Here is a 24,897-nt window from a genome sequence, read left to right on the forward strand (position 1 = left end):
TTGTCCCTTTCTTTCAAGGTGAAGAGATTGAATGCCACCGTAAGAGTCGTGTAATAAACATGCAGAAATTAAAGAATTCAGAGCTGAGACTCACCGAGGCCAAGCAAAAGATGAGAGAACTTGCACTTAATATCAAAATGAAGGAGGAACTTATTAAAGAAATAGTAAAAACAGGTAACTGACTTGTGTAAAGCACATTTTAATTCAAAACATATACAGTATAACCTTAGAGTTATGAACACCTCAGGAATGGAGGTTGTTCATAACTCTGAAATGTTCATAACTCTGAACTAAATGTTATGATCTTTCCAAAGTGTACAATTGAACATTGACTTAATACAGCTTTGAAACTTTACTATGCAGAAGAAAAATGCTGCTTTTAACCATCTTAATTAAAATGAAACAAGCACAGAAAGTTTCCTTACCTTGTCAGTTTTTTAAACTTTCCCTTTATTTTTTAGTAGTTTACATTTAACACAGTACTGTACTGTACAGTATTTGCTTTTTGTCTCTGCTGCCTGATTGTATACTTCCAGTTCCAAATGAGGTGAGTGGTTGACCACTCAGTTTGTAACTCTGAGGTTCTACTGTATGAAAGAAAGTAAGGATTAGCTATTTAATAGTCCTAGTTGTTTGTAATTAATATGTAATTAATCTTAATCAGTGGGGGCTATTATAAAATCATTAAGTTTTTGTCACTTCTTTTAATAATTGTTTACTAATTGTATTATCGTGGCACCTGGGGCCCCAGATGTGGGTTGGGGCCCCACCATACATTTATTAAATACCTTCATTAAATATTTGGTGTGCTTTCCTAATGATTTTTTGTTCCATAAATATCTCTATATTTTTTCCATGTCATGTCCTACAAAGGGAATGTCCTTCTTGAACTTGGCTGCATTCAAATTCCTCTTGAAGATCTACTTCTACTTTCAGAGTGGTAGCCGTGTTAGTCTGTATCAGCAAAAAGAACGAGGCGTACTTGTGGCACCTTAGAGACTAACAACAAATTTATTTGAGCATAAGCTTTCATGGGCTAAAACCCACTTCATCAGATGCATGCATTGGAAAATACAGTGGGAGGTGTGTGTGTGTGTATACACACACATACACAGAGAACATTAAAAAATGGGTGTTATCATACCAAGTATAATGAGAGTAATCACTTAAGGTGAGCTATTATCAGCAGGAGAAAAAAAAACTTTTGTAGCATGGGGACACATCAGCCACACTATCAGAGGTTCGTTCACCTGCACATCTACCAATGTGATATATCTATCATGTGCCAGCAATGCCCCTCTGCCATGTATGTTGGCCAAACCGGACAGTCTCTACGTAAAAGAATAAATGGACACAGATCAGATGTCAAGAATTATAACATTCAAAAACCAGTCGGAGAACACGTCAATCTCCGTGGTCACTCGATTACAGACCTAAAAGTCGCAATACTACAACAAAAAAACTTCAAAAACAGACTCCAACGAGAAACTGCTGAATTGGAATTAATTTTCAAACTGGACACCATTACATTAGGCTTGAATAAAGACTGGGAGTGGATGGGTCATTACACAAAGTAAAACTATTTTCCCATGCTACAAAAGTTTTTTTATTTTTTTTTCTCCTGCTGATAGTAGCTCACCTTAACTGATTACTCTCGTTATGCTTGTACGGCAACACCCATTTTTTCATGTTCTCTGTGTCTATGTGTCTGTCTATCTATCTCTGCCTACTGTATTTTCCACTGCATGCATCCGATGAAGTGGGTTTTAGCCCACAAAAACTTATGCTCAAATAAATTTGTTAGTCTCTAAGTTGCCACAAGTACTCCTCATTCTTTTTACTTCTACTTTGACACTTGCCAGAAACTAGCTGCCAATAATAAGAGTGTTACTGAGAATAGTCTATGTATATTTTTGGTAACTGGGTTATAAATACTTTGTACTATCCAGGTGAGTCCTATCAACATCTGGCATCTTATCTGTATATTGTACTCCTTCCCCTGCCTTGTGCCTGTTTGTTAGGGTATTCGATTGTGAATTCTTAGGGAAAGAACTATGCCTTTTTTTTCTGATTGGAACGTGTCTGGTACGCTGTGGGTGTTACCTGAAATAAATGCTAAGTAGTAATAAATTCTTTAGATGTATAATTAAGGATTAGATTTTCATATGGAATTTGGAAATAGTGGGGGGTTTTTTTCAATAAAGCAATTTTTCAAGAAATTTTGTAATATTTTGTTTTTAAGGCAATGATGCTCAGTCTGTAAGCAGGCAGTACTCTTTGAAAATAACTAAACTGGAACATGAAGGTGAGCAAGCCAAGATAGAATTAGCTGAAACACAAAAGCAGCTTCAGGAGCTGGAGAACAAGGAGCTGAGAGACATTGCTGAGAAAGCCAAGTTACAAAAAGAGTTTCGGAAGAAAATGGATACAGCTAAATTAAAAGTGCAGGTAGTTTTTGATTTTTGTCATTAGGAGTTATGAATTACTGCTCTATCCCATAGAACACTTAGGGCCTAATCATCTGCTCTGTTACACAAGTTTTATGCCAATGTGACTCCATTGAAGTCAGTGTAATTACAGTAGATAATCAGGCCCTCAATGTACCAATAGTTGGTACTTGCATGTATCAAACAATATCCTTATGTGAGAAGTGTATTTTCTTACTAGAAAGGTGGACAAAAAAGAGATTATTGGATAGCATGGATGTGCTCACATACCATGGTGTTTGGCAGTTGGTAAGAACTTAGGGAGAAAGTTTGCAAATCAATTTAAAGCAATCTGCTTTGTAGCACAAGTCTTCTATCAAAATACCACACTAAATCCTAAACCTGTGCAAATATCAGTGGACTTGTTTACTGCTATTTGTCCTAAGATGTGTTTTTTGTTTCTTTAAGTGTTTATGCTGTTAGACTGAAATATGCCATGTGAATTCAGGTCTTACAGAAGAAGCAGCAGGACACTAAGAAGTTGGCATCATTATCCACCCAAAATGAGAAACGGGCTACAGAACTTGAGCAGACTGTGAATCATATGAGGCAGCAGCAGGCCCAGCTACAGAAAAGACTGCGAGAGGAAAGTGAAAAAAAGAAAATTCTTGAGGCAGAGATTGCAAGGGACCAACAGCGAATCAAAGTAAGAGGCTATCTTTTCTGTATAATGGATAAGCATATAGTACAGTTTCACCCCATCGCTTTCTCATAGATCATGATGCATAACTATAAGGCTTCCCATAAATACAAGGAATGCCATTCAAGGTAGGAAAAATCAAAATGCATACAAAATCTTTTCACCTACAATTTTTACAAATTACTTTCTTCTTCTTCATGCTTTTTTATTTTACTGTCCATCTCCTATCATTACAATACAGCTTCCATTAGTGGAATGAAAATCTTATATCTTATATACTGACATGGGCTCCTTCAGAAAAAAACTAAATGTGATGACAATAGACTCAACGAGGCTGGGAAAATAGTTTTATCTTTCTTACTTACAGGAACTTCAGTTAAAGACAGAGCAACAGCAGAAAATTCTCAAACTTAAAAATGAAGAGATTGCTGCTTTTAAAAAGAAGAAAAACTTGGCAGAAACTTCACAGCAATTACAGGTAGCTAATTTATTCCAAATTTGGTGGGCCTTGAGAAGCAAGGGGAGGGGAGACAAAACTCATTATCCCCCACCCCACCTCTTGATTAGCCTTGTTTGGGAGGAGGGAAGATTCTGTTTCCTGATTGGCAGAACTGTACTCAAATAAATTGTTAGATGCCTTTCTTTGAAGCAGGGATAAATTGGCCATCAAAGGTAAAGAGAAAGGTAATCCTCCAGCAGGGAGCAGGAATAACTTCTGCCTGCCTGCTTGCCCTCACTCTCAGTGATGGTTTTAGTTTGGCTTTATTGTGGTACAATTAACTTAGTTTCTGGTTGGCACAGGGGTACAAGGTTTCTGCTGTACTTGCTTACAGGCTCTGGATTGTGGCTGATTGTTGCTCAGAGTTGTAAAAGACTTTTGCCAGCAGCTGGAAGGGGTATTTTACCCTTTCCTCTGGTCATCCACTAGGTGAGGCTAGCTGGTGGGTTGGAGGGTGATGAATTGGGTTTTTTCCCCCAAATGTGGACAGTTTCAAGGCTCTCTTCATAGAGCTTCTGTTACTTGTGGCAACTTTAGTGTAGCAACCTCTGTGACAATGCCATCTAGATTATTCCAAGCCTGAACATAGGACCAAGAGTGAATGGGCAACCGAGTGCAGTGGGTGGTAGGATGGGGTGCAGAAAGCATTTAAGACTGAGAAAAAATTAGAGGCACCATTGTCTGTGTCCAGCTCTTCATGAGGGAAGTGTTGGTTCAGGGCTGGTTGCCTATGGTCAGTATTCTCTTCAATCTCTGCGGTATTGGCTGCTCCAGCATTAGCAGTGTTGGGAGCTAATATAGCCAGCTTTTTGGCTCCAGCTGTTATTTTCAGTACTTCGTTGATGTTATGAACTGCCCTTCCTCCAGTGCAATTCAGTTAGGTTCGAGAGAGACCTAGGTGGATTTTAACCATTTATTGAAAACTACAATAGAATCCAAATATGTGATCCTGAGCTACAGTACAGAAAGTAAAATAAAGACTCTCTCTCCCTGTTGGTGGTCTGGCGAGGCGTATCGGTTGCGGGCAGATGAACCTTCTTCTGTGTTCAGAGTCTGTCACCTCGCCACCACACGGATTAGCTGTAACACTCCCCCATATATCTTAAGTTATGCATGCGCCTTGTGATGGCCACAAGCAGGGCTTAAATTCAGCCAGAGCTGTCCGGAGTGGAGCTCCAGTAAATATTTTCAAACTTGCAGAGCTGAAGCCCTGAGCCCTGGTGTGTTCCCTGGTGCTGAAACCCTGAATCCTGGCGCCTCCCCATGAGGTTGAAGCCTTGAGCCATGGTGCTGAGACGCCCCCCACTCCACAGCTGAAGCCTGGAGCACTGCTACCACACAGGGCAGAAGCCCCTAGCCCCACCACCCCGCCATAGGGCAGAAGCCCTGAGCTCCCCCCCTTCCCCCCAGCTTAGCAGCTGACACCAAGCCCCAAATCCTCCCCTACCCCTGCTGGGTTCTGGAGTTTTTATAGCATGTTGGGGGTGACATGGGGGGCTCCAGGAAATAATGTATGAGACTTTAATAGGCAGCAGGTTTCAAACAAGCAAAAAAGGAAGTATTTCTTCACACAGTGAACCTGTGGAACTCTTTGCCAGAGGATGCTGTGAAGGCCAAGACTGTAACAAGGTTAAAAAAAGAACTAGATAAATTCACAGAGGATAGGTCCATCAATGGCTATTAGCCAGAATGGACAGGGATAGTGTCCTTAGCCTCTGTTTGCCAGAAGCTGGGAATGGGCGACAGGGGATGAATCACTTGAAGCACCTGGCATTGGCCCCTGTCGAAAAACAAGATACTGGGCTAGATGGACATTTGGTCTGAGCCAGTATGGTTGCTCTTGTGTTCTTATGTCACATTTACAGCATGTCCAGACATGCCCAATCACGGTTCCCTCTACTGCCAGAAAATGTGAAATACATGCTGAGAAGATAAACATTAAGGGTATGTCTACACTACGGAATAAGGTCAAATTTATAGAAGTCGTTTTTTTAGAAATCGGTTTTATATATTCGAGTGTGTGTGTCCCCACCGAAAATGCTCTAAGTGCATTAAGTGCATTAACTCGGCGGAGCGCTTCCACAGTACCGAGGCTAGAGTCGACTTCCGGAGCGTTGCACTGTGGGTAGCTATCCCACAGTTCCCGCAGTCTCCGCTGCCCATTGGAATTCTGGGTTGAGATCCCAATGCCTGATGGGGCTAAAACATTGTCGCAGGTGGTTCTGGGTACATATCGTCAGGCCCCCGTTCCCTCCCTCCCTCCGTGAAAGCAAGGGCAGACAATCGTTTCGCGCCTTTTTTCCTGAGTTACCTGTGCAGACGCCATACCACGGCAAGCATGGAGCCCGCTCAGGTAACCGTCACCCAATATCTCCTGGGTGCTGGCAGACGCGGTACGGCTTTGCTACACAGTAGCAGCAACCCATTGCCTTCTGGCAGCAGACGGTGCAATACGACTGGTAGTCGTCCTCATCGTGTCCGAGGTGCTCCTGGCCACGTCGGCTGGGAGCGCCTGGGCAGACATGGGTGCAGGGACTAAATTTGGAGTGACTTGACCAGGTCATTCTCTTTAGTCCTGCAGTCAGTCCTATTGAACCGTCTTATGGTGAGCGGGCAGGCGATACGGATTACTAGCAGTCGTACTGTACCATCTTCTGCCAGGCAGGCAAGAGATGAGGATAGCTAGCAGTCGTACTGTACCATCTTCTGCCGAGCAGCCATGAGATGTGGATGGCATGCAGTCCTTCTGCACCATCTGCTGCCAGCCAAAGATGTAAAAGATAGATGGAGTGGATCAAAACAAGAAATAGACCAGATTTGTTTTGTACTCATTTGCCTCCTCCCCTGTGTAGGGGACTCATTCCTCTAGGTCACACTGCAGTCACTCACAGAGAAGGTGCAGCGAGGTAAATCTAGCCATGTATCAATCAGAGGCCAGGCTAACCTCCTTGTTCCAATAAGAATGATAACTTAGGTGCACCATTTCTTATTGGAACCCTCCGTGAAGTCCTGCCTGAAATACTCCTTGATGTAAAGACACCCCCTTTGTTGATTTTAGCTCCCTGAAGCCAACCCTGTAAGCCGTATCGTCAGTCACTCCTCCCTCCATCAGAGCAACGGCAGACAATCGTTCCGCGCCTTTTTTCTGTGCGGACGCCATACCAAGGCAAGCATGGAGGCCGCTCAGCTCACTTTAGCAAATAGGAGCACATTAAACACCACACGCATTATCCAGCAGTATATGCAGCACCGGAACCTGGCAAAGCGATACCGGGCGAGGAGGCGACGTCAGCGCGGTCACATGAGTGATCAGGACATGGACACAGATTTCTCTGAAAGCATGGGCCCTGCCAATGAATGCATCATGGTGCTAATGGGGCAGGTTCATGCTGTGGAACGCCGATTCTGGGCTCGGGAAACAAGCACAGACTGGTGGGACCGCATAGTGTTGCAGGTCTGGGACGATTCCCAGTGGCTGCGAAACTTTCGCATGCGTAAGGGCACTTTCATGGAACTTTGTGACTTGCTTTCCCCTGCCCTGAGGCGCATGAATACCAAGATGAGAGCAGCCTTCACAGTTGAGAAGCGAGTGGCGATAGCCCTGTGGAAGCTTGCAACGCCAGACAGCTACCGGTCAGTTGGGAATCAATTTGGAGTGGGCAAATCTACTGTGGGGGCTGCTGTGATGCAAGTAGCCCACGCAATCAAAGATCTGCTGATATCAAGGGTAGTGACCCTGGGAAATGTGCAGGTCATAGTGGATGGCTTTGCTGCAATGGGATTCCCAAACTGTGGTGGGGCCATAGATGGAACCCATATCCCTATCTTGGCACCGGAGCACCAAGCCGCCGAGTACATAAACCGCAAGGGGTACTTTTCAATAGTGCTGCAAGCTCTGGTGGATCACAAGGGATGTTTCACCAACATCAACGTGGGATGGCCGGGAAAGGTGCATGATGCTCGCATCTTCAGGAACTCTGGTCTGTTTCAAAAGCTGCAGGAAGGGACTTTATTCCCAGACCAGAAAATTACTGTTGGGGATGTTGAAATGCCTATATGTATCCTTGGGGACCCAGCCTACCCCTTAATGCCATGGCTCATGAAGCCGTACACAGGCAGCCTGGACAGTAGTCAGGAGCTGTTCAACTACAGGCTGAGCAAGTGCAGAATGGTGGTAGAATGTGCATTTGGACGTTTAAAGGCGCGCTGGCGCAGTTTACTGACTTGCTTAGACCTCAGCGAAACCAATATTCCCACCGTTATTACTGCTTGCTGTGTGCTCCACAATATCTGTGAGAGTAAGGGGGAGACGTTTATGGCGGGGTGGGAGGTTGAGGCAAATCGCCTGGCTGCTGGTTACGCGCAGCCAGACACCAGGGCGGTTAGAAGAGCACAGGAGGGCGCGGTACGCATCAGAGAAGCTTTGAAAACCAGTTTCATGACTGGCCAGGCTATGGTGTGAAAGTTCTGTTTGTTTCTCCTTGATGAAACCCCCCGCTCCTTGGTTCACTCTACTTCCCTGTAAGCTAACCACCCGCCCCTCCTCCCTTCAATCACCGCTTGCAGAGGCAATAAAGTCATTGTTGCTTCACATTCATGCATTCTTTATTCATTCATCACACAAATAGGGGGATGACTACCAAAGTAGCCCAGGTGGGGTGGTGGAGGAGGGAAGGAAAATGCCACACAGCACTTTAAGCACAGCACTTTAAAAGTTTACAACTTTAAAATTTATTGAATGACAGCCTTCTTTTTTTTGGGCAATCCTCTGTGGTGGAGTGGCTGGTTGGCCGGAGGCCCCCCCACCGCGTTCTTGGGCGTCTGGGTGTGGAGGCTATGCAACTTGGGGAGGAGGGCGGTTGGTTACAGAGGGGCTGCAGTGGCAGTCTATGCTCCAGCTGCCTTTGCTGCAGCTCAACCATACACTGGAGCATACTGGTTTGGTCCTGCAGCAGCTTCAGCATTGAATCCTGCCTCCTCTCATCACGCTGCCGCCACATTTGAGCTTCAGCCCTGTCTTCAGCCCGCCACTTACTCTCTTCAGCCCGCCACCTCTCCTCCCGGTCATTTTGTGCTTTCCTGCACTCTGACATTATTTGCCTCCACGCATTCGTCTGTGCTCTGTCAGTGTGGGAGGACAGCATGAGCTCGGAGAACATTTCATCGCGAGTGCGTTTTTTTTTCTTTCTAAGCTTCACTAGCCTCTGGGAAGGAGAAGATCCTGTGATCATTGAAACACATGCAGCTGGTGGAGAAAAAAAAAGGGACAGCGGCATTTAAAAAGACACATTTTATAAAACAGTGGCTACACTCTTTCAGGGTAAACCTTGCTGTTAACATTACATACAAAGCACATGTGCTTTCGTTACAAGGTCGCATTTTGCCTCCCCCCACCACGTGACTACCCCCTCAACCTTCCCCCCTCTCTGTGGCTAACAGCAGGGAACATTTCTGTTTAGCCACAGGCAAACAGCCCAGCAGGAATGGGCTCCTCTGAGTGTCCCCTGAAGAAAAGCACTCTATTTCAACCAGGTGACCATGAATTATATCTCACTCTCCTGAGGATAACAGAGAGAGATAAAGAACGGATGTTGTTTGAATGCCAGCAAACATACACTGCAATGCTTTGTTCTACAATGATTCCCGAGTATGTGTTACTGGCCTGGAGTGGTAAAGTGTCCTACCATGAAGGACGCAATAAGGCTGCCCTCCCCAGAAACCTTTTGCAAAGGCTTTAGGACTACATCTAGGAGAACCGCGAATGCCAGGGCAAAGTAATCCTTTCACATGCTTGCTTTTAAACCATGTATAGTATTTTAAAAGGTACACTCACCAGAGGTCCCTTCTCCGCCTGCTGGGTCCAGGAGGCAGCCTTGGGTGGGTTCGGGGGGTACTGGCTCCAGGTCCAGGGTGAGAAACAGTTCCTGGCTGTCGGGAAAATCGGTTTCTCCGCTTGCTTGCTGTGAGCTATCTACAACCTCATCATCATCTTCTTCGTCCCCAAAACCTGCTTCCGTATTGCCTCCATCTCCATTGAAGGAGTCAAACAACACGGCTGGGGTAGTGGTGGCTGAACCCCTAAAATGGCATGCAGCTCATCATAGAAGCGGCATGTTTGGGGCTCTGACCCGGAGCGGCCGTTCGCCTCTCTGGTTTTCTGGTAGGCTTGCCTCAGCTCCTTCAGTTTCACGCGGCACTGCTTCGGGTCCCTGTTATGGCCTCTGTCCTTCATGCCCTGGGAGATTTTGACAAAGGTTTTGGCATTTCGAAAACTGGAACGGATTCCTCTCCCCAAACAGCGATCAGATCCCGTACCTCCCATTCGGTCCATGCTGGAGCTCTTTTGCGATTCTGGGACTCCATCATGGTCACCTGTGCTGATGAGCTCTGCATGGTCACCTGCAGCTTGCCACACTGGCCAAACAGGAAATGAGATTCAAAAGTTCACGGTTCTTTTCCTGTCTACCTGGCCAGTGCATCTGAGTTGAGAGTGCTGTCCAGAGCGGTCACAATGGAGCACTCTGGGATAGCTCCCGGAGGCCAATACCATCGAATTGTGTCCACAGTACCCCAAATTCGAGCCGGCAACGTCGATTTAAGCGCTAATCCACTTGTCAGGGGTGGAGTAAGGAAATCGATTTTAAGAGCCCTTTAAGTCGAAATAAAGGGCTTCATTGTGTGGGCGGGTGCAGGTTTACATTGATTTACCGCTGCTAAATTTGACCTAAAGTCCTAGTGCAGACCAGGGCTTAAATAAGAAGGACAAAGGTGCCACACCCTGGGGATACAGGAGCATCTACAGGGTGGCCTGTATGGGAGCTCTCCAGTCTCCTGACATTGATTAAACCTGTTCAAAACAAGCCTTCAATAGGACTTCACTTGGGCATAATATCCAAGCTAGCAGACCTTGATGTAGGACCAGTGTACTAGTTTTCTGACTTCAGTTGTTAATGTAGCTTTTAACTTCTCATTTTCTTTTCAATTGCTGTTTTCTGACAAGTAAATAGTCTTGATGAAATGTAATGTAACACCCTGTACCTGAGCTATAGAAATATTCTTAGGAAAATAACATGTATTTCAGCAAGGGCTGTTTTATACAAACATGTGCATAGCAGACTTTGCAATGTAATACTGCTGTGGTTTTTCAAATTTCTTCAGCCAAATAACTTCATTATCTTGAGTTCCAAATCAGGATTCTGTTGTAGAGTTACTGTTGTTAACACTAAGAATGTCAATTTTGGATTAAGTTATAGAAATCTGAAATTGATAGAATTATTATTCTAGATGAGAAAATACTGTACTTAAAGAATGCTGTGCAAAGGATGTACTTCTGAGCCCTGACTAATACTATATATCTTGCTATTATTTTTTTAAAACGTAGAAACAGGAAGAGCAAAGGAAATGGTTAGATGAAGAACTAGAGAAGGTTCTGCATCAACATCAAGAATTAGCAGAACTGGAAGAAGACTTAAAGAAAAGAGAAGATATCATAAACAAGAAAGAAGCGTTGTTACAAGAGAAAAGTCATTTGGAAATCAAGAAACTAAGATCTAGCCAGGTGCTCTATATAATACTGTGTAACTATTGTTACAGTACCATTGTTTGAGAGTCCAGATAAAACATATTAGAAAGAGAAGCAGCAGTATGGGTCTCATGTAATCTGATTTCTATCCCTGTAATCTCAAGCAAGCCAATCTGTTTTTCTGTACCTCAGTTTCTCTGACTTTTTAAATTGTGGATAATGTAGAACAAAGATATTTCTTCACCTTCTGTAAAACACTTCTTTAAGTTCTGGAGACAAATTCCTTTATGTAAGTGTAAAGTCTTGTACTTTGTAAAATTTGGTAGATCTCTTTGCAATTTGAAAACAAAATATATTTTTTGGCTATTTGGCTTTAAAAGCAAAAATGAATAGAAATTTAAACACAGATTTCTTAATAGCAGGTGTCTTTATAACGGGTGATGACTAAATTATGATTTAACTTTCTGTATGTAGAAAGCTGAAGTTGAGTGTTTTATAGTTAGTAGTAAATATTTATATTATGATAGTGCCCAAAGAGCGTTGGGGCCCCATTGTGCTAGGTGCTCTACAAAAATGGAAAAGAGACAGTCCCTACCCTGAAGGGCTTGCAATGTAAACTATGTACAGTTTGGTTAATTATGGGTAGCATTTTTGTATCATTTGTGGATTTGGGTTTTTTTAGGCTTTAAACAAAGATAGCTTGAAATTATCTACCCGCCTGAGTATGCTGGACAAGGAATTGTGTGATAAAAGTGTGCAGCTCCAGACCAGTGTCAGTGAAGAGAAGAGACAGATTGTGGAAGAAGTTCAGGTTCTTCAGAAAGAAAGGGACCAGCTGCTCAGAAGAAGAAATAGTGTGGATGAGAAACTTAAAGATGGTAAAGTGTTATCCCCTGAAGTAAGTAAAAATAGCTATTAGTTACTATTTTGTAATATAACACACTAATCATGATCTAAACATGTTTCCAAATATCAGATAACTAGAATTGAGAAATTTGAACAGTTTTTGTTAAAATATTAAAATTTTAAATACTTTAATTCCTTTGAATTTCTTAAGTACAACAGTAGTGGCCTGGTTTGCTAAATAAGAAGGTTTAGGTTTGGAAATCTGTTCCAGCTGGTGTCTTGACAACCCTCCCTTGTTCTTTTGTCTGTGGCATACTGTTTTTCTTCCTTGAACTCCGAGTGCTTCTCCTTTCCAGATAACCATCACAATTCTGTCTTTAAACTGAAATAGGACTTTCAAACCTGCATGACTTAAATCTTTAGTTAAATCAGTGTAACTTTCTTGTATAGATTAGGCCTTAGAGACAGCTGTCTAATAGCTGCCACTGAAACTGACATCAGTACTGTTCTGGATTGGCCAGCAGGAAACGCTTATGCAACAAGTTCCTTTCCTCTCAAGGGAATTAAAAATACATCACCTTCTTGACACAGTGGTCTGACATCTGTCATGGGAAGCAAGAGACAAAACTGCCTCCAAACTTACATGTCTTGCTGCAGGACACAGCCAATTAAAACTTCTGAGACACCTAGGCACATTCCGCTGCCTTTCCCACCATCCACACACTAAAAATACAAAACTAATAAAAAGCATTGTTCTGTCTTTTTGTGTTTCATTTTCATTTTCCTTCTCCTGGCATAGCTTCATCTTCACTATGCTAAAAAGATACACATTTGCAGATTGACCCTCGATTTCAGGATCCTAATAAAGTAGCTACTAAGTTCCTTTCTACTTAAAACAGGGAATTAAAAGTAGAAAATTATAGCTCCCATGATTTTCTATGAAGATTATGTATATAATGTACACACAGAGCTATGCATGTTTATAGTGACTACTACTATAAATGTACTTTCTATTAAGAAGATCAAGATCTTTTAAAGTTATTTTTTTATGTGCTGCTTTCTTGGAATACCCACACCTACTAGTTTTCTAAATAACCATATAATTAAAAATTCGTACTGTTTAGAAAAACTTCAGTGGATGATTATCAGTTTTTCGCAGCTGGTTCTTATTATGTTCGGACATTGCTTGAGGTGATTTATCCACTAATAAGGGCTCCACTTGACTTTTCATTGGGTTTTGTGAAAAGGAAACCTCACCTGAAATATCCCCAAATTTCCATTGTGACAATAAGGTGTGTTGCTAAGGATATTCCCAGACTCCAGCACAGTGTGAGGTAGAAATCCTGCTAATCAGCATAATTAACTTAAATTAAAGTGAAGTAAGTCCCACTTACAGGGTATAGACTATCCCGTGAGTCCTCCATTCAGTAATGTATTGTATTTAACCCACCGTGAAAAAGGTCATTTTTTTTTAAACATTTTCCTCAATTTGTAGTATGTTATTGCATTTTCTCTCAAACAGTCAGAGTCTATATAATAAAATAAATTAACATATTAACGTTAGGGTATCCTGACTCTTGCGTAGCTTTTTAATTGAAATGGAGAGTGGCACCTCATTTCTGCTTTTATTTGTAGGAAGAACATGCCCTTTTCCAACTGGAAGAAGGGATTGAAGCTTTGGAGGCCGCCATTGACTACAAGAATGAAAATATTCAGAATCGCCAGCACTCACTTAGAGGCTCATCTCAAATCCTTACACAGAGCGAGGCCAATGTAATGGGAAAACTAGTTTCCCTGTCTGCTACTGAGCTTAGAGCTATTCTCTTCAAATACTTCAACAAGGTGTGTTTTGGCTGATGAATAATATTAAACTGAATTTTATTTTTCACTTGTGTCGCAGGTAATAAAATGAAACAGTTCAATCTTAGGACTAGCTCTCTCCCCGAAAAAAGAAGAAAACTTCATTTTAAAAGTTGTTTTCAGTGACGATTGCTGAAGTTAGGCTCTGTCTCCCTGTATTGAGCCAGATACTGTGCAGTGTTTCTCACTTCTGTAAATAGTTTTGAACTTTTACATGTCAGGTTTGTCAAGCTCCTTTCAGATGTTGCCAGCCTACATAGTGTTTACTTTCAGATGTGGAGGTAAGGGTTCCCACCTTTCCCCAGTGTGGTCCTGATCCTTCTAGTAGCAAGGAACTAGATGATTTAGGTATTGCAGCGCCTGACTTCTTTTAGGTGCCCTGGCACATAATGGAATTCACAACCACAAGTTAGGCATCCAGGCTCCATATACAGAGCATGGGCAGAGTTAGGTGCCTAGAAAATGGAAATCACAAAAGCATGCACACTGAGTTTGGAACAGACTAAACTAGCCAGTGCTAAGGAGAGGGGTGTGGCCTAAACCCAACTCCTAAAAGAGACCATAGGTGCCTATCTCTACTTGGTGTTCACAGTTGTGAGAGAAGTTCAGTGCACCCCTCTGCCTAATGTGGAGTAGGGATTTGAGTCTCCTACCTCCCAGGAGAGTTCCCTAACCACTGGGCTATAGATTATTCTGGGATGGGGCTCTCTCACTCTCCTATTGAAGTTGTTCTACTGTGCATAAATATTTAAATATTCATTGGGCCAGAGAGAGAGAGAGAGAGATTGACTCTTTAATGACTGTTTTTTCCATTATTTTGTCTGGGATTGATGTCAGAATAACTGGCTGATAGCTATCCTGGTCATCCCATTTGACATTTTGAATATTGGCTCAACGTTAGCACTCTTCCAGTCTTTTAGAATTAACATGGTATTGCAAGATTTATTCAAAAATTAACTTCAGTGGGCCAGAGACCTTCTCAACCAACTCTGTTAAGGCTCTGGGCTATAAAATGATCTGAGTTACTGATTTTAAAATGTTTATCCCTAAATGTTGTCAAACAACCTTCAGTTACTAATGGACTTGAGAATACTTAATCATCCTCATTTGAGATGAGTGCATCCTGCATCTTACAAAATACAGAACAGAAATATTTATTGAACACTTCTCTTTTCTGTATAGTTATTAACAATTTTACTATCTCCATCTAGTAATGAGTCTATATCATTGCTAGGATTTCTTTTGTTTTTAATATAGTTAAAACACTTTTTATTGTCCTTGGCCCTACCAGCAATGGATTCTTCCCTGATATCTTTAGCCTCGATATCAATTTTCTGCACTTCATAACTCCTAACTTATATCAATTGCTATGCTATGTATTGCCCACTTTTTTCCCATTTGTTATTTACAGCTTTTTATTTCTAATTGTTTCCTTCACTTTTGCCACTGAATCAGGATTTTATTTTAGCCAATATTGTTCTATTAAACTCTCTTGGCCACCTAATAAACTCTTCTTAGAAAATTCCCAATTTTCATTCACTTTTTTCTAAATTTTTCTTCCCAATTAATTTTGCTCATAATTTTCCTCAGCTTTGGGAAATCAGCCCTTTTTTGAGGCTGTTTGTACATATGGAATATAATCAGGTCCCTAGGCAACCACCAACTTCCTGTCCAGTAATTCATTCATCTTTATCAGTCATGAGGTCCAAAACAGTTACTTCATGTTGGCAGCAATTCCTTTTATGTTAGAAAATTTATAATGTTTAGAAACTCCATGAGGATTTATTACTGGCTGCATGACACCTCCAGCATACATCTCCTAAATTGAAGTTCCCCATAAGAACACAATTTTTCTTTCCATACGTTACAGACAGGTGTCCAAGAAATAACTCATCCTGTTCTCTGGTTGATTTGATTTTGTGGAAAGACACCTGGATACTGCAGCATGTTGGTGTGACACTGCAAATTCTGTGGCAGTTCACTTTTTAATTTAAATGTTTTAAAATGAATTAAATATGACAATTAATGCAGTTGTTACATTTAGCATTTGTATTTATTTTGATATTACATTCAATTTATTTTATGCTGGCTCTGTGTTTTCAGTTTACAGTATACTGCAGATTTTCTTATTGACAACATATAACTGCATCACAAGTTTTCATGAAACAAGCTGGAGGTTTTGGCAGCTTAGTAGGTGACAACTGGGGCTTTTGCTACCTGAGGTGTGGGAGGCAGTTTGAGATTACGAGATAAGTACATTAGCTAGATATTTTTGTTAAGATTAATAGCAGTGAAATGCCAAATCACGTTGACATTTAAATTGTTGTTTTTAAGTTTCAGAGTAAACAATCCATTGAACTGGACAGACAGGTCACACCTCACAGAGCTATTGTTAGAGGCATTTACAAAATGAGGAAGACAACACAACATTAATTTACACTTGATTCATATTGTTAAGGTTCTTCATAACCATATGGGCTAGACACATAATTTAAAAAAAAAAGTGCAATTCTGCAGCAATTTTTCATGGTTGTGGAATCCACCAGGAACAGGGGGGACCCTTCTCTATAGTAAGCCTTTCATAGTCTTGCTGTGGATGTGCAGTCTACTCTAGACCATTCTTTTTCCAGTCAATGTGTGTGCGGCTTATAAAGGGTTATTCCCCATGGGTTAATGAATATTATATGCATTAAGCTACTACTTTCCAGTAAGTACAATAAAATGTTTTATTAAAAAAAAAAGTACATTCCTTCAAGATTTTCTCCCCTTTTACTCAAAAAGGGAATTATTTGTTTATTAGGTTGTTAGCCTACGTGAGGCAGAACGTAAATTACAGCTGCAGACTGAAGAGCTAGAAATGAGAGTCATAGAACAGGAAAACATAATACGCGAACTGGAATCGGCACTCGAACACCTCACGCTACAGTGTGACAGGCGACTGACCCTCCAGCAGAAAGAACATGAACAAAAGATACAGTTAATATTGCATCATTTCAAAGGTATTTGCTTCTTAGGGTCTCTATTGGCAAACACTATTTATTCACTATAAAAAAAAAATACTGCTTTTCAGTTGAAACTTCATACACGTGTAGCCACAACATACAGTTGTATTATTAATAAGCCCTGGTCTAGACAACAAACTTATGTCAGTATAATGACGTTGCTCAGGGGTGTGGATTTTCCACACCCCTGAGCAACTGAATTATACTGACCTAACTCCTGGTGCAGACAGCGCTATGTCAACAAAAGGGCTTCTCCAGTTAACATAGCTACCGCCGCTCAGGGAGGTGGAGTACCTATGCTGACGGGAAAAGCTCTCCCATCAGCGTCGGCAGTGTCTTCACTAAGTGCTACAGCCGCACTGGTGTACCTGCGCCATTGCACCACTGTAAATGTAGACAAGCCCTAATTCTATTGCATGATACAGTGCTGGGGCACAGACACAATATAAGTTCTGGTATGAAAGGAAAACTCCGTTTTTAAAGTTTTTACACTAAACACAGGAAATGGAATGACCTTTTTAAAAACTGGAACTTGTTGATGTAAATGAGAATTAAAGACCATATTTTTCATGTGTTACTTTCACAATTACTCCCTAAAAAGTTCGTGGTCAAAAGTAGGTGCTGATTTTTGGGTACACAGCTTGAGACACCTTGGTTTTTCTTTTTTTTTTCTTGCCAGACACATCGCATATCAACAATTCTTGATTTCAGTTACATTTGTAAATAGTCAAGTCCCAGGTGTCTCCTGTTGGACATCCATAATCAGTGGTCACTTGTGCAGAATTACTTGTGTGAGTAAAGTGAGCAGATCTTGAGGCAAAATCTTCAAACTATGGAGATGGGCTTTGAATCCAATTTTTAAGATGCTAAGTGTTTCCTCGCTGGGTACCTTCAACTCCCAGAAGACACCTGAATTCTCCCATTTTCTGGTGCTGTGCAGGGGAATCCTGTTAAGAAGTAAATTATAACTTTTACAATGCTAATTCTAAACTTTTGGGAGGAAACCAGCAGTGGGCTGTAGGATGTAGTCTGTAATTTCGTATTCTGCATTATTATTTGCATCTGTAAAAATGAAATAAACATTTTGAAGCTAAAATTAATGTTGTCATCTTAGAACAAGATGGTGAAAGTATTGCAGAAACCCTTAAACTGTATGAAGCTAAAGTCGAACAATTGGAAAAAGACTTGTTCTTCTATAAGAAAACCAGCAGAGAACTAAAGAAGAAACTGAAGGAGCTGGTGGGAGAGTCATTTTATCAGCTGGTGGCACCAACTAAATGTATGTGTTTTGTAGTCACAATAGAAACAATATACAACTTTTAATTGTAACATTTCAAAAATAGTTAATGCAGAGAGTCTCAAGCTTTGAACTTTTTACATTTGAGCAGACTTGAGCAAAGCAGTTTTTCCTCAGTTTAATTTTTAATAGTGATATCTGTCCAGGATGATTTATTGCTTCTGTTGCTTTCAAGTGAAAGAAGTCATTTGTTTCTAGTCTCAACAGTCTGCAATATGTTGTACCTTTAAAATTGCATCGGATTATTATCTTGCTTTTCTGGATTCTAACATTTCAGTATTCACTGTCTCAAATAGAGTTAAAAACAAAGGATTTTTATTAACTGAAAGCTTTCAAATGGTACTGTAGTTGACCCCACTGTAAGATGTCATTGTAAACTTTGAGGTACAGCAGTCCCTTTTTTAGATATGTGGTAGCATGGGATGCATACCACTGACTCTGAGGCAAGCACTGTAGCTGCTTCAAGTATTATGCTACACAGACATTACTTACCTCTTGGTGGGTTCTCATTGAATACTCAGAGACTTCTAGTAAGTAAAAAAGGAATCTTTACTAGGTCTAGTAGAAAGGATGTAGATACTCTAGGTATCGTGAATTAGACAAATACAATAAAAAGATAAACACATTAGTTCCTAACTCGGCTCTAGAGTACAGCCTAGGAGAGGGGGAACCAAAGGCAACTGTACAGTGGAGGAGCTTCAGGCCTATTACCTAGAGTGCCCTTTCTAGTCCATTCTACCATTAGAGGGCAATTAAGTGTTGGCCTGTGTATCCCACTGACCAGTGTTCAGTCCTGTAGCATGCCTAGTTGGGGACCCTCTTCATGTTGTCTTTTTGTAATCCTGTTTAAATGGTTGCGGGCCTCATGTCTTCTGGTTACAGGCTACTCCCCCTGACCATCCCTTCAGAGAACCAGATCACTGATTCTGGCCTGCTGCTCACTGATCCTCTGTTTCTCCCTGAGCTCGATCAGTTCTGCTTCCAAAATGTCACCTTTTCTGGGCCATTCTGGGTAACCTAGTGCCTCCTTTTGGCTGTATGCTGATCTGGGTCCCTGTCTCCCCACTCATCCCTGAAATCCTTTCCCTCTAGCTCATTTGAGGTGGTGTAATGAGCCAACAAGTTCATTACACTACAGAACATAAACCACAAACTCTAGTACTACAGGGGATCTGATTCTAATTGAATGTGGGAAAGACTACAATCGAGATTTTTAATTGTCAGGTAAGCACATTTTTTAGGACAAGTGAATTTCTCCAAAAACTAGTCCTGGTCATTTAATCAAAGAAAAATGTGTGAGCTCTGGAACAATCTAATTTTCCCAAATACATTTTTGATGGGAATGATACAAAATCCAATAGTGGTTCAGTTTTCTTATAATATTACCATTAAACATCTCACCTTGCCTTTCGTTTATTCTTGGATTTGTTCTTGTATGTGTTCATACAAGAGAATAAAATCTATTTTTTCTGCTGATTTAAATTTATTAGCCAGATTTTCAGAAAAGTCTAAGAAATGAACATGCACATTAAAATTGAACTTACAGAATTGTGCATTTGATTGCATAACTACAGGAGTAATTTTAGGTGCTGCTTTTGACAGCTTGACCCATTATGCATCAGCCCATTAGGTCAGGTGCACTTACAAGTTAAAATAGTGAAGAGATAGGTATAAATGCCGAGACCCAGGGGTTCTGAAACTGTGGGTCGGGACCCCAAGGCTGGTGTCAGCCCTGGGCCCAGCAAGTCTGAAGCCCAAGCCCCACCACCGAGGGCTAAGGTTACATGCCCCCCGGCCAGGTCAGAAGCCTTTGGGCTTCAGCTTTGCCCCCCACCCCTGGGGCAGTGGGGCTCGGGCAGGCTCAGTCTTTGGTCCCCCCTCCTGGGGTCGTGTAGTAATTTTTGTCGTCAGAAGGGGGTCACGATGCAATGAAGTTTGAGAATTGCTGGCCTAGGTTGATGGAAGTAACAGCTAGTTACCTTCTGTCATTATACATGAGATGTTTGTTTAGCAGACTGAAAAAAATGCCACCAATGTCTCTCTTGCCAACAAAAGTTGGTCCAACAAAAGATATTACCGTACCCACCTTGTCTCTCTGATATCCTGGGACTGACACAGCTACAACTACACTGTATACACCACTGTTGAATCATTATTATTGGGGACAGCTTTCACATTTAATCTTGTTAATGCCCTAAGACTGTATTTCCTAGTTAATGTTCTGTAAAACAATGTTTCCTTGACTGGGAGGATTCTCATATGAATTGTATCCTAACATTTGCTTCCCGGAAAACTTCCTTTTAGATAATGATGCTGCTAACAGGATACTCAGCCAAGAAGCAGGAGTTTCTTCAGAAAAATTCAAATTGACATCCAAACCTGAAAGTAACAAACTATCAGGAAAATTAAGAGAAACAGACAGCCCAGCAAGTGGTTTAAAGTGGTGGCAGAATTCATACAGGCTTGAAGAAGATGTTTCAGAGCTAGTACACAATAGAGGGTGTTTATCAAGTAGTACGGAAGACCAACCAGGACCAGATGAAGTACACCCTTCAAAATCTCATCCTCAACTATTTTCTCATCCTCAGACAAAAGAGATCATAACACAGCTTCAAGGAGTAACTCCAGTAAAACTGTCTCGCCGAGAATTACGGCATATTCCTGTGTCCCAACTATCACTGAGGCGCTCCAGCCTTGGAGTTGGTGTCAATTCTGTTGCTGCAGATTCCATTGAAATGTCCAGAAAATCTAATGACTTCAAGATATAGTTATTCTTTAACACATTTTTAGCAGCACATGCTACTGGAATCACTTGATTACATTTCCTTTATTCATGTACTAGTAAACTAGCAGCCACATTGTTCTGTAACTGTTGATATTCAGAACACCAGAGATCATATATGTCTCTTGCGCTTATGCAGTTTCAAAGAATCTGAGACACTGTCTTATTGGCATGACCACAAACAGGCACATGATTAAAAAGCTTTTTATTCCTGAGAGAAAAAAAAAAATCTTTATACTCCTTGGTTTTTCAAATCACTCTAAAAGTTCTGGTGCATTTTTCAAAAGTTAACATTAGTGAAGATTGAAGACTATTGAAGTGTACAAGAATATTCTGAGACTAAGGTAATTTCACTTTCATGGTTTAAAAACACATTAAGGTCCCTGGTAATTTGCAAAATACATAGTTTAAAAGCTTGGCTGCTGGACCTAGTAATTGGCAGTGACTGAATTCCCATCACTCATGCTACATATCTTACGTAGCATATGCTTGATATCAGGATCTAAAACTAAGTTCGTTCCTCGAAAGGCACATATGTAAATATTTCAAATAATTTTTAATTTTTCCTCAGTATTTAATTACTTACTCTTATGTAAGAGTTATATTGCATGAGCCAAACATGCTTTAAAAACTGTTGTCTTTTTCTTTACATGTTTATATAAACTTTTTTAAGCTCTGTGCGAAACAAGTATTATGCCTTATTTGTGAAATTGATGCAATTACTTATTTCACTTTACTTTTTGTGGTTTTTGTTTGTGGGTTCTTTCTTTCTTTCTTTCTTTCTTTCTTTCTTTCTTTCTTTCTTTCTTTCTTTCTTTCTTTCTTTCTTTCTTTCTTTCTTTCTTTCTTTCTTTCTTTCTTTCTTTCTTTCTTTCTTTCTTTCTTTCTTTCTTTCTTTCGACGTATCTAGATTTGAAGTGTGATGTTTGTGTACTATTGAAATGGTAAATATGGGACCAAAAATTCAGCATTTTAAGGTAATCCAGCAGTACAGTGTAATACATTGTTATTAATAATAATGTTTCACAACCTTTTAATTTAGAAGGAAATGTGAATCATTCTTTTAAAATCCAAATGTACTTCAGAGCAGACAGTACACAGATCCATTGGTTAACAACTAGTTTGTTTAGTTCTGAATAATAAGTTAAATAGTGTTTTCTAAGAGAGCAGTTATCATTCACAAGAAGCTAGTTAGCTGAGCTGACTTGAAGGAAGAGGCCAAGATTTCTGAATTTGAGTGCTATAGGTTAGGCACCTACATTCATATTTAGGCTCCTAAGTAAAAGTGACCTGATTTTCAAAAGTACCTCTGAGCTCAGCAGTTTTGAAAACCAGGCCATTTTTATGTAGACACATAACTTTAAGCACCCATATTTGAAAACTTTGTCCTGAATTATTTGCTGCACTTAGCAACAGCAAATCCTTCCAGTCTGAACTGAGATTATTTGCTGATATACTTGGATTGAAGCCTCCAGTACAGAGCCACTGAGAGAAAGAGAATTTCATTTTCCCATGCTTCAGGCCATCAAAGGCCTGTCTACAGAGCAAATTTTACCATGTCAGGAGATCATGTTGTAACATGATAGTGCTCTGACTGTCTTATAACACAATTGTTGGTCTTTTCTGTATAGATTGCACAAAACTGTATTATAACCATATTGATGAACCATTTTGCAGCCCTGTAAAGGCCTATATAATTGTATCCTTGAAAACTGGACTTATTACATATTGTTCTGTAGAATTGTGATATAAGGGAGTTGGAGGTTTCTGGGTTTTTTTTAAACTGGTTGGTGGTTTTGGTTAGGAGTTTTTACTGTGCTGTAAGTCTAAATAATTGAGGCTTTGTCATGTTAAATTTTATATAAATGTATTTAATATTCATATCTTAATACAGGTATGCTAAAGCAATACATGGAAATACAGTAAATGTATTAAAAAGCTTAATTTCAGTTTTCTACATCACCGTACCAGCTGTATGAAACACAACTGTTAAAGACCTATACTGAGCCTTTATACCTCAAACTATCTTGTCTGTTAGCCTGCATTTAAATAGATCTGGGTTGATTTTGCTTTGTGTATTACACATAAAAATCCAACCAAAAATGTGTCCATATGGGCTCAAAAAACAGACTAAAATGTAGGATAGAATGATTCACTACTAAGTGTCACTGGATGCTCTGTGAATTTCTGTAGGATTGGGTGGGATTATTTACTTATCCAAGCATAATGGGCATTTACTTAAATGTCTTTAAAACCTGTTGCAAATTTTAAAAGATGTTTTACCTACTTTATATCAGATTTGGTTCCATGGCACATTGGTGTATATATTTGCACACATTGCATGGTGTATATATTTCCCCATATAGTAGAAATTGCATTTGTCCCTCTTACATTTAGATGTATTGAATGGAAGATTTGGAACCACTCAGTAGAGATATGGAAGAATTGTGAGCTTTGAATGGGTTCTGGCAGTCTAGATATGAAAACAGAATAAAGACAGCCTGAGGGAAGGGTAGCAGTGATACAGGGAGGAAAAAACAAATATGCTAAATGAATGATTAAATTCTGATTAGTATAAATATTTGAGTGAAAATAGAGCTGGGGTGAACAAAACATTCTTAACTTTTCCTCTCCCACTATATGAGAGAGTGTCCTGGTTTTTATTGGTAAATATAAGTGGGACTACAAGACTTTAAGTCCCACAAAGAAGCCATTTATTGGTTGTCTTCATGTTATTCACTAATTGGCATTTATGGCCTGTGTTTCACTAATGTGCAGCCTGGGAGTAAAAAGAATGTAAGGCGTTAATTTACAGTGATCTACCTGGCCACCATTCTTCTGACAATTGCTTCAGCTGTTATGTCAATGCTAAAACTTAACTGCAAAAAAGAGAAAGCCCTTTAAAAACTGTTTGGCTGCTTGGGTAGCATTGTACATTTGAAGTTAAATTAACCTGATTTCCAATCCAAATTCTATATTTATTACAATATCTAAACACAATAGTGGGTGCTGGAGGTCTATTGCTTTTTCCGTATAGACCCTCTTTTTTAGGAGTACAGACAAGGGGTGGGCAAACTTTTTGGCCCAATGGCCACATCGAGGAATAGAAATTGTATGGTGGGTCATGAGCGCTCACAAAATTGGGGTTGGGGTGCGGGGCGGGGTGCAGCTCTGGGGTGGGGCTTGGGATGAGGAGTTTGGGGTGTAGGAGGGTGCTCTGGGCTGGGACTGAGGGGTTTGGAGGGTGGGAGGGGGATCAGGGCTGGCACGGGGTGCAGGAAGGGGTGCACGTTCCAGCTGGGGGTGCAGGCTGGAGATGAGAGCTTTGGGGTACAGGAAGGTGCTCCGGGCTGGGATCGAGGGGTTTGGAGAGAGGGAGGGCAACCAGGGCTGGGGAAGGGGATTGCGGCATGGGGAGAGGCTCAGGGGTGCAGGTTCCAAGCAGTGCTTACCTCAAATGGCTCCTGGAAGCAGTGGCATGTCCCTTCTGTGGCTCCTATGCAGAGGCACAGCCAGGCGACTCTGCACACTGCCCCATCCACAGGCACCGCCCCTGCAGCTCCCATTGGTGCACTGAAGGGAGCCATTGGAGTGCATAGGAGCCAGAGCGGGGCCAGGCTGTGGCTTCCAGGAGCCACGTGGTGCGGCCCCCGACCCAGTGCCTCAGACGGAGCGGGGCCGAGGTGCATGGTGCGGCCCTGACCCAGCGCCGTGGCCAGAGCACAGGAGCAGGGCAAGCCACGTGGTGTGGCCCCTGACCCAGTGCCGCGGCCGGAGTGGGGCCAAGCCGCGTGGTGTAGCTCATGGGCCGCATCCGGCCCACAGGCTGTAGTCTGCCCACTCCTGGTGTAGACCATAGTGAAATTCATCTCATGCATATGTTCTGCACCAGGCTCTGTGCACCCACTTAAACAATATATTAAGGGTTAAAGCCCAGTCCCATAAACCAGTGGGAGTTTTGCT

General features: G+C 41.3%; 1 protein-coding gene across 4 annotated transcripts in view; it reads left to right on the plus strand.

The window, feature by feature from the left end:
* Positions 1-21,734, plus strand: part of KIF27 (kinesin family member 27) — a 44,268-nt gene extending 22,534 nt beyond the window's left edge. For 3 of the 4 annotated variants that reach the window (XM_073345059.1, XM_073345058.1, XM_073345060.1), the window contains exons 10-19: positions 19-174; positions 2,243-2,448; positions 2,935-3,132; positions 3,494-3,604; positions 11,007-11,183; positions 11,830-12,045; positions 13,629-13,835; positions 16,654-16,852; positions 17,970-18,134; positions 20,457-21,734. In XM_073345059.1, coding sequence (XP_073201160.1) covers positions 19-174; positions 2,243-2,448; positions 2,935-3,132; positions 3,494-3,604; positions 11,007-11,183; positions 11,830-12,045; positions 13,629-13,835; positions 16,654-16,852; positions 17,970-18,134; positions 20,457-20,920 — 2,099 coding nt within the window. In that variant the 3' untranslated portion in view covers positions 20,921-21,734. Of the gene's footprint in view, positions 1-18; positions 175-2,242; positions 2,449-2,934; positions 3,133-3,493; positions 3,605-11,006; positions 11,184-11,829; positions 12,046-13,628; positions 13,836-16,634; positions 16,853-17,969; positions 18,135-20,456 lie in introns of those variants that run through there. The other variant, XM_073345061.1, reaches the window with a different exon arrangement.
* Positions 21,735-24,897: the final 3,163 nt, after the last annotated feature.

Source organism: Lepidochelys kempii, chromosome 5 (genome assembly GCF_965140265.1).
Source record: "Lepidochelys kempii isolate rLepKem1 chromosome 5, rLepKem1.hap2, whole genome shotgun sequence".
Taxonomy (NCBI): Eukaryota; Metazoa; Chordata; order Testudines; family Cheloniidae; genus Lepidochelys; species Lepidochelys kempii.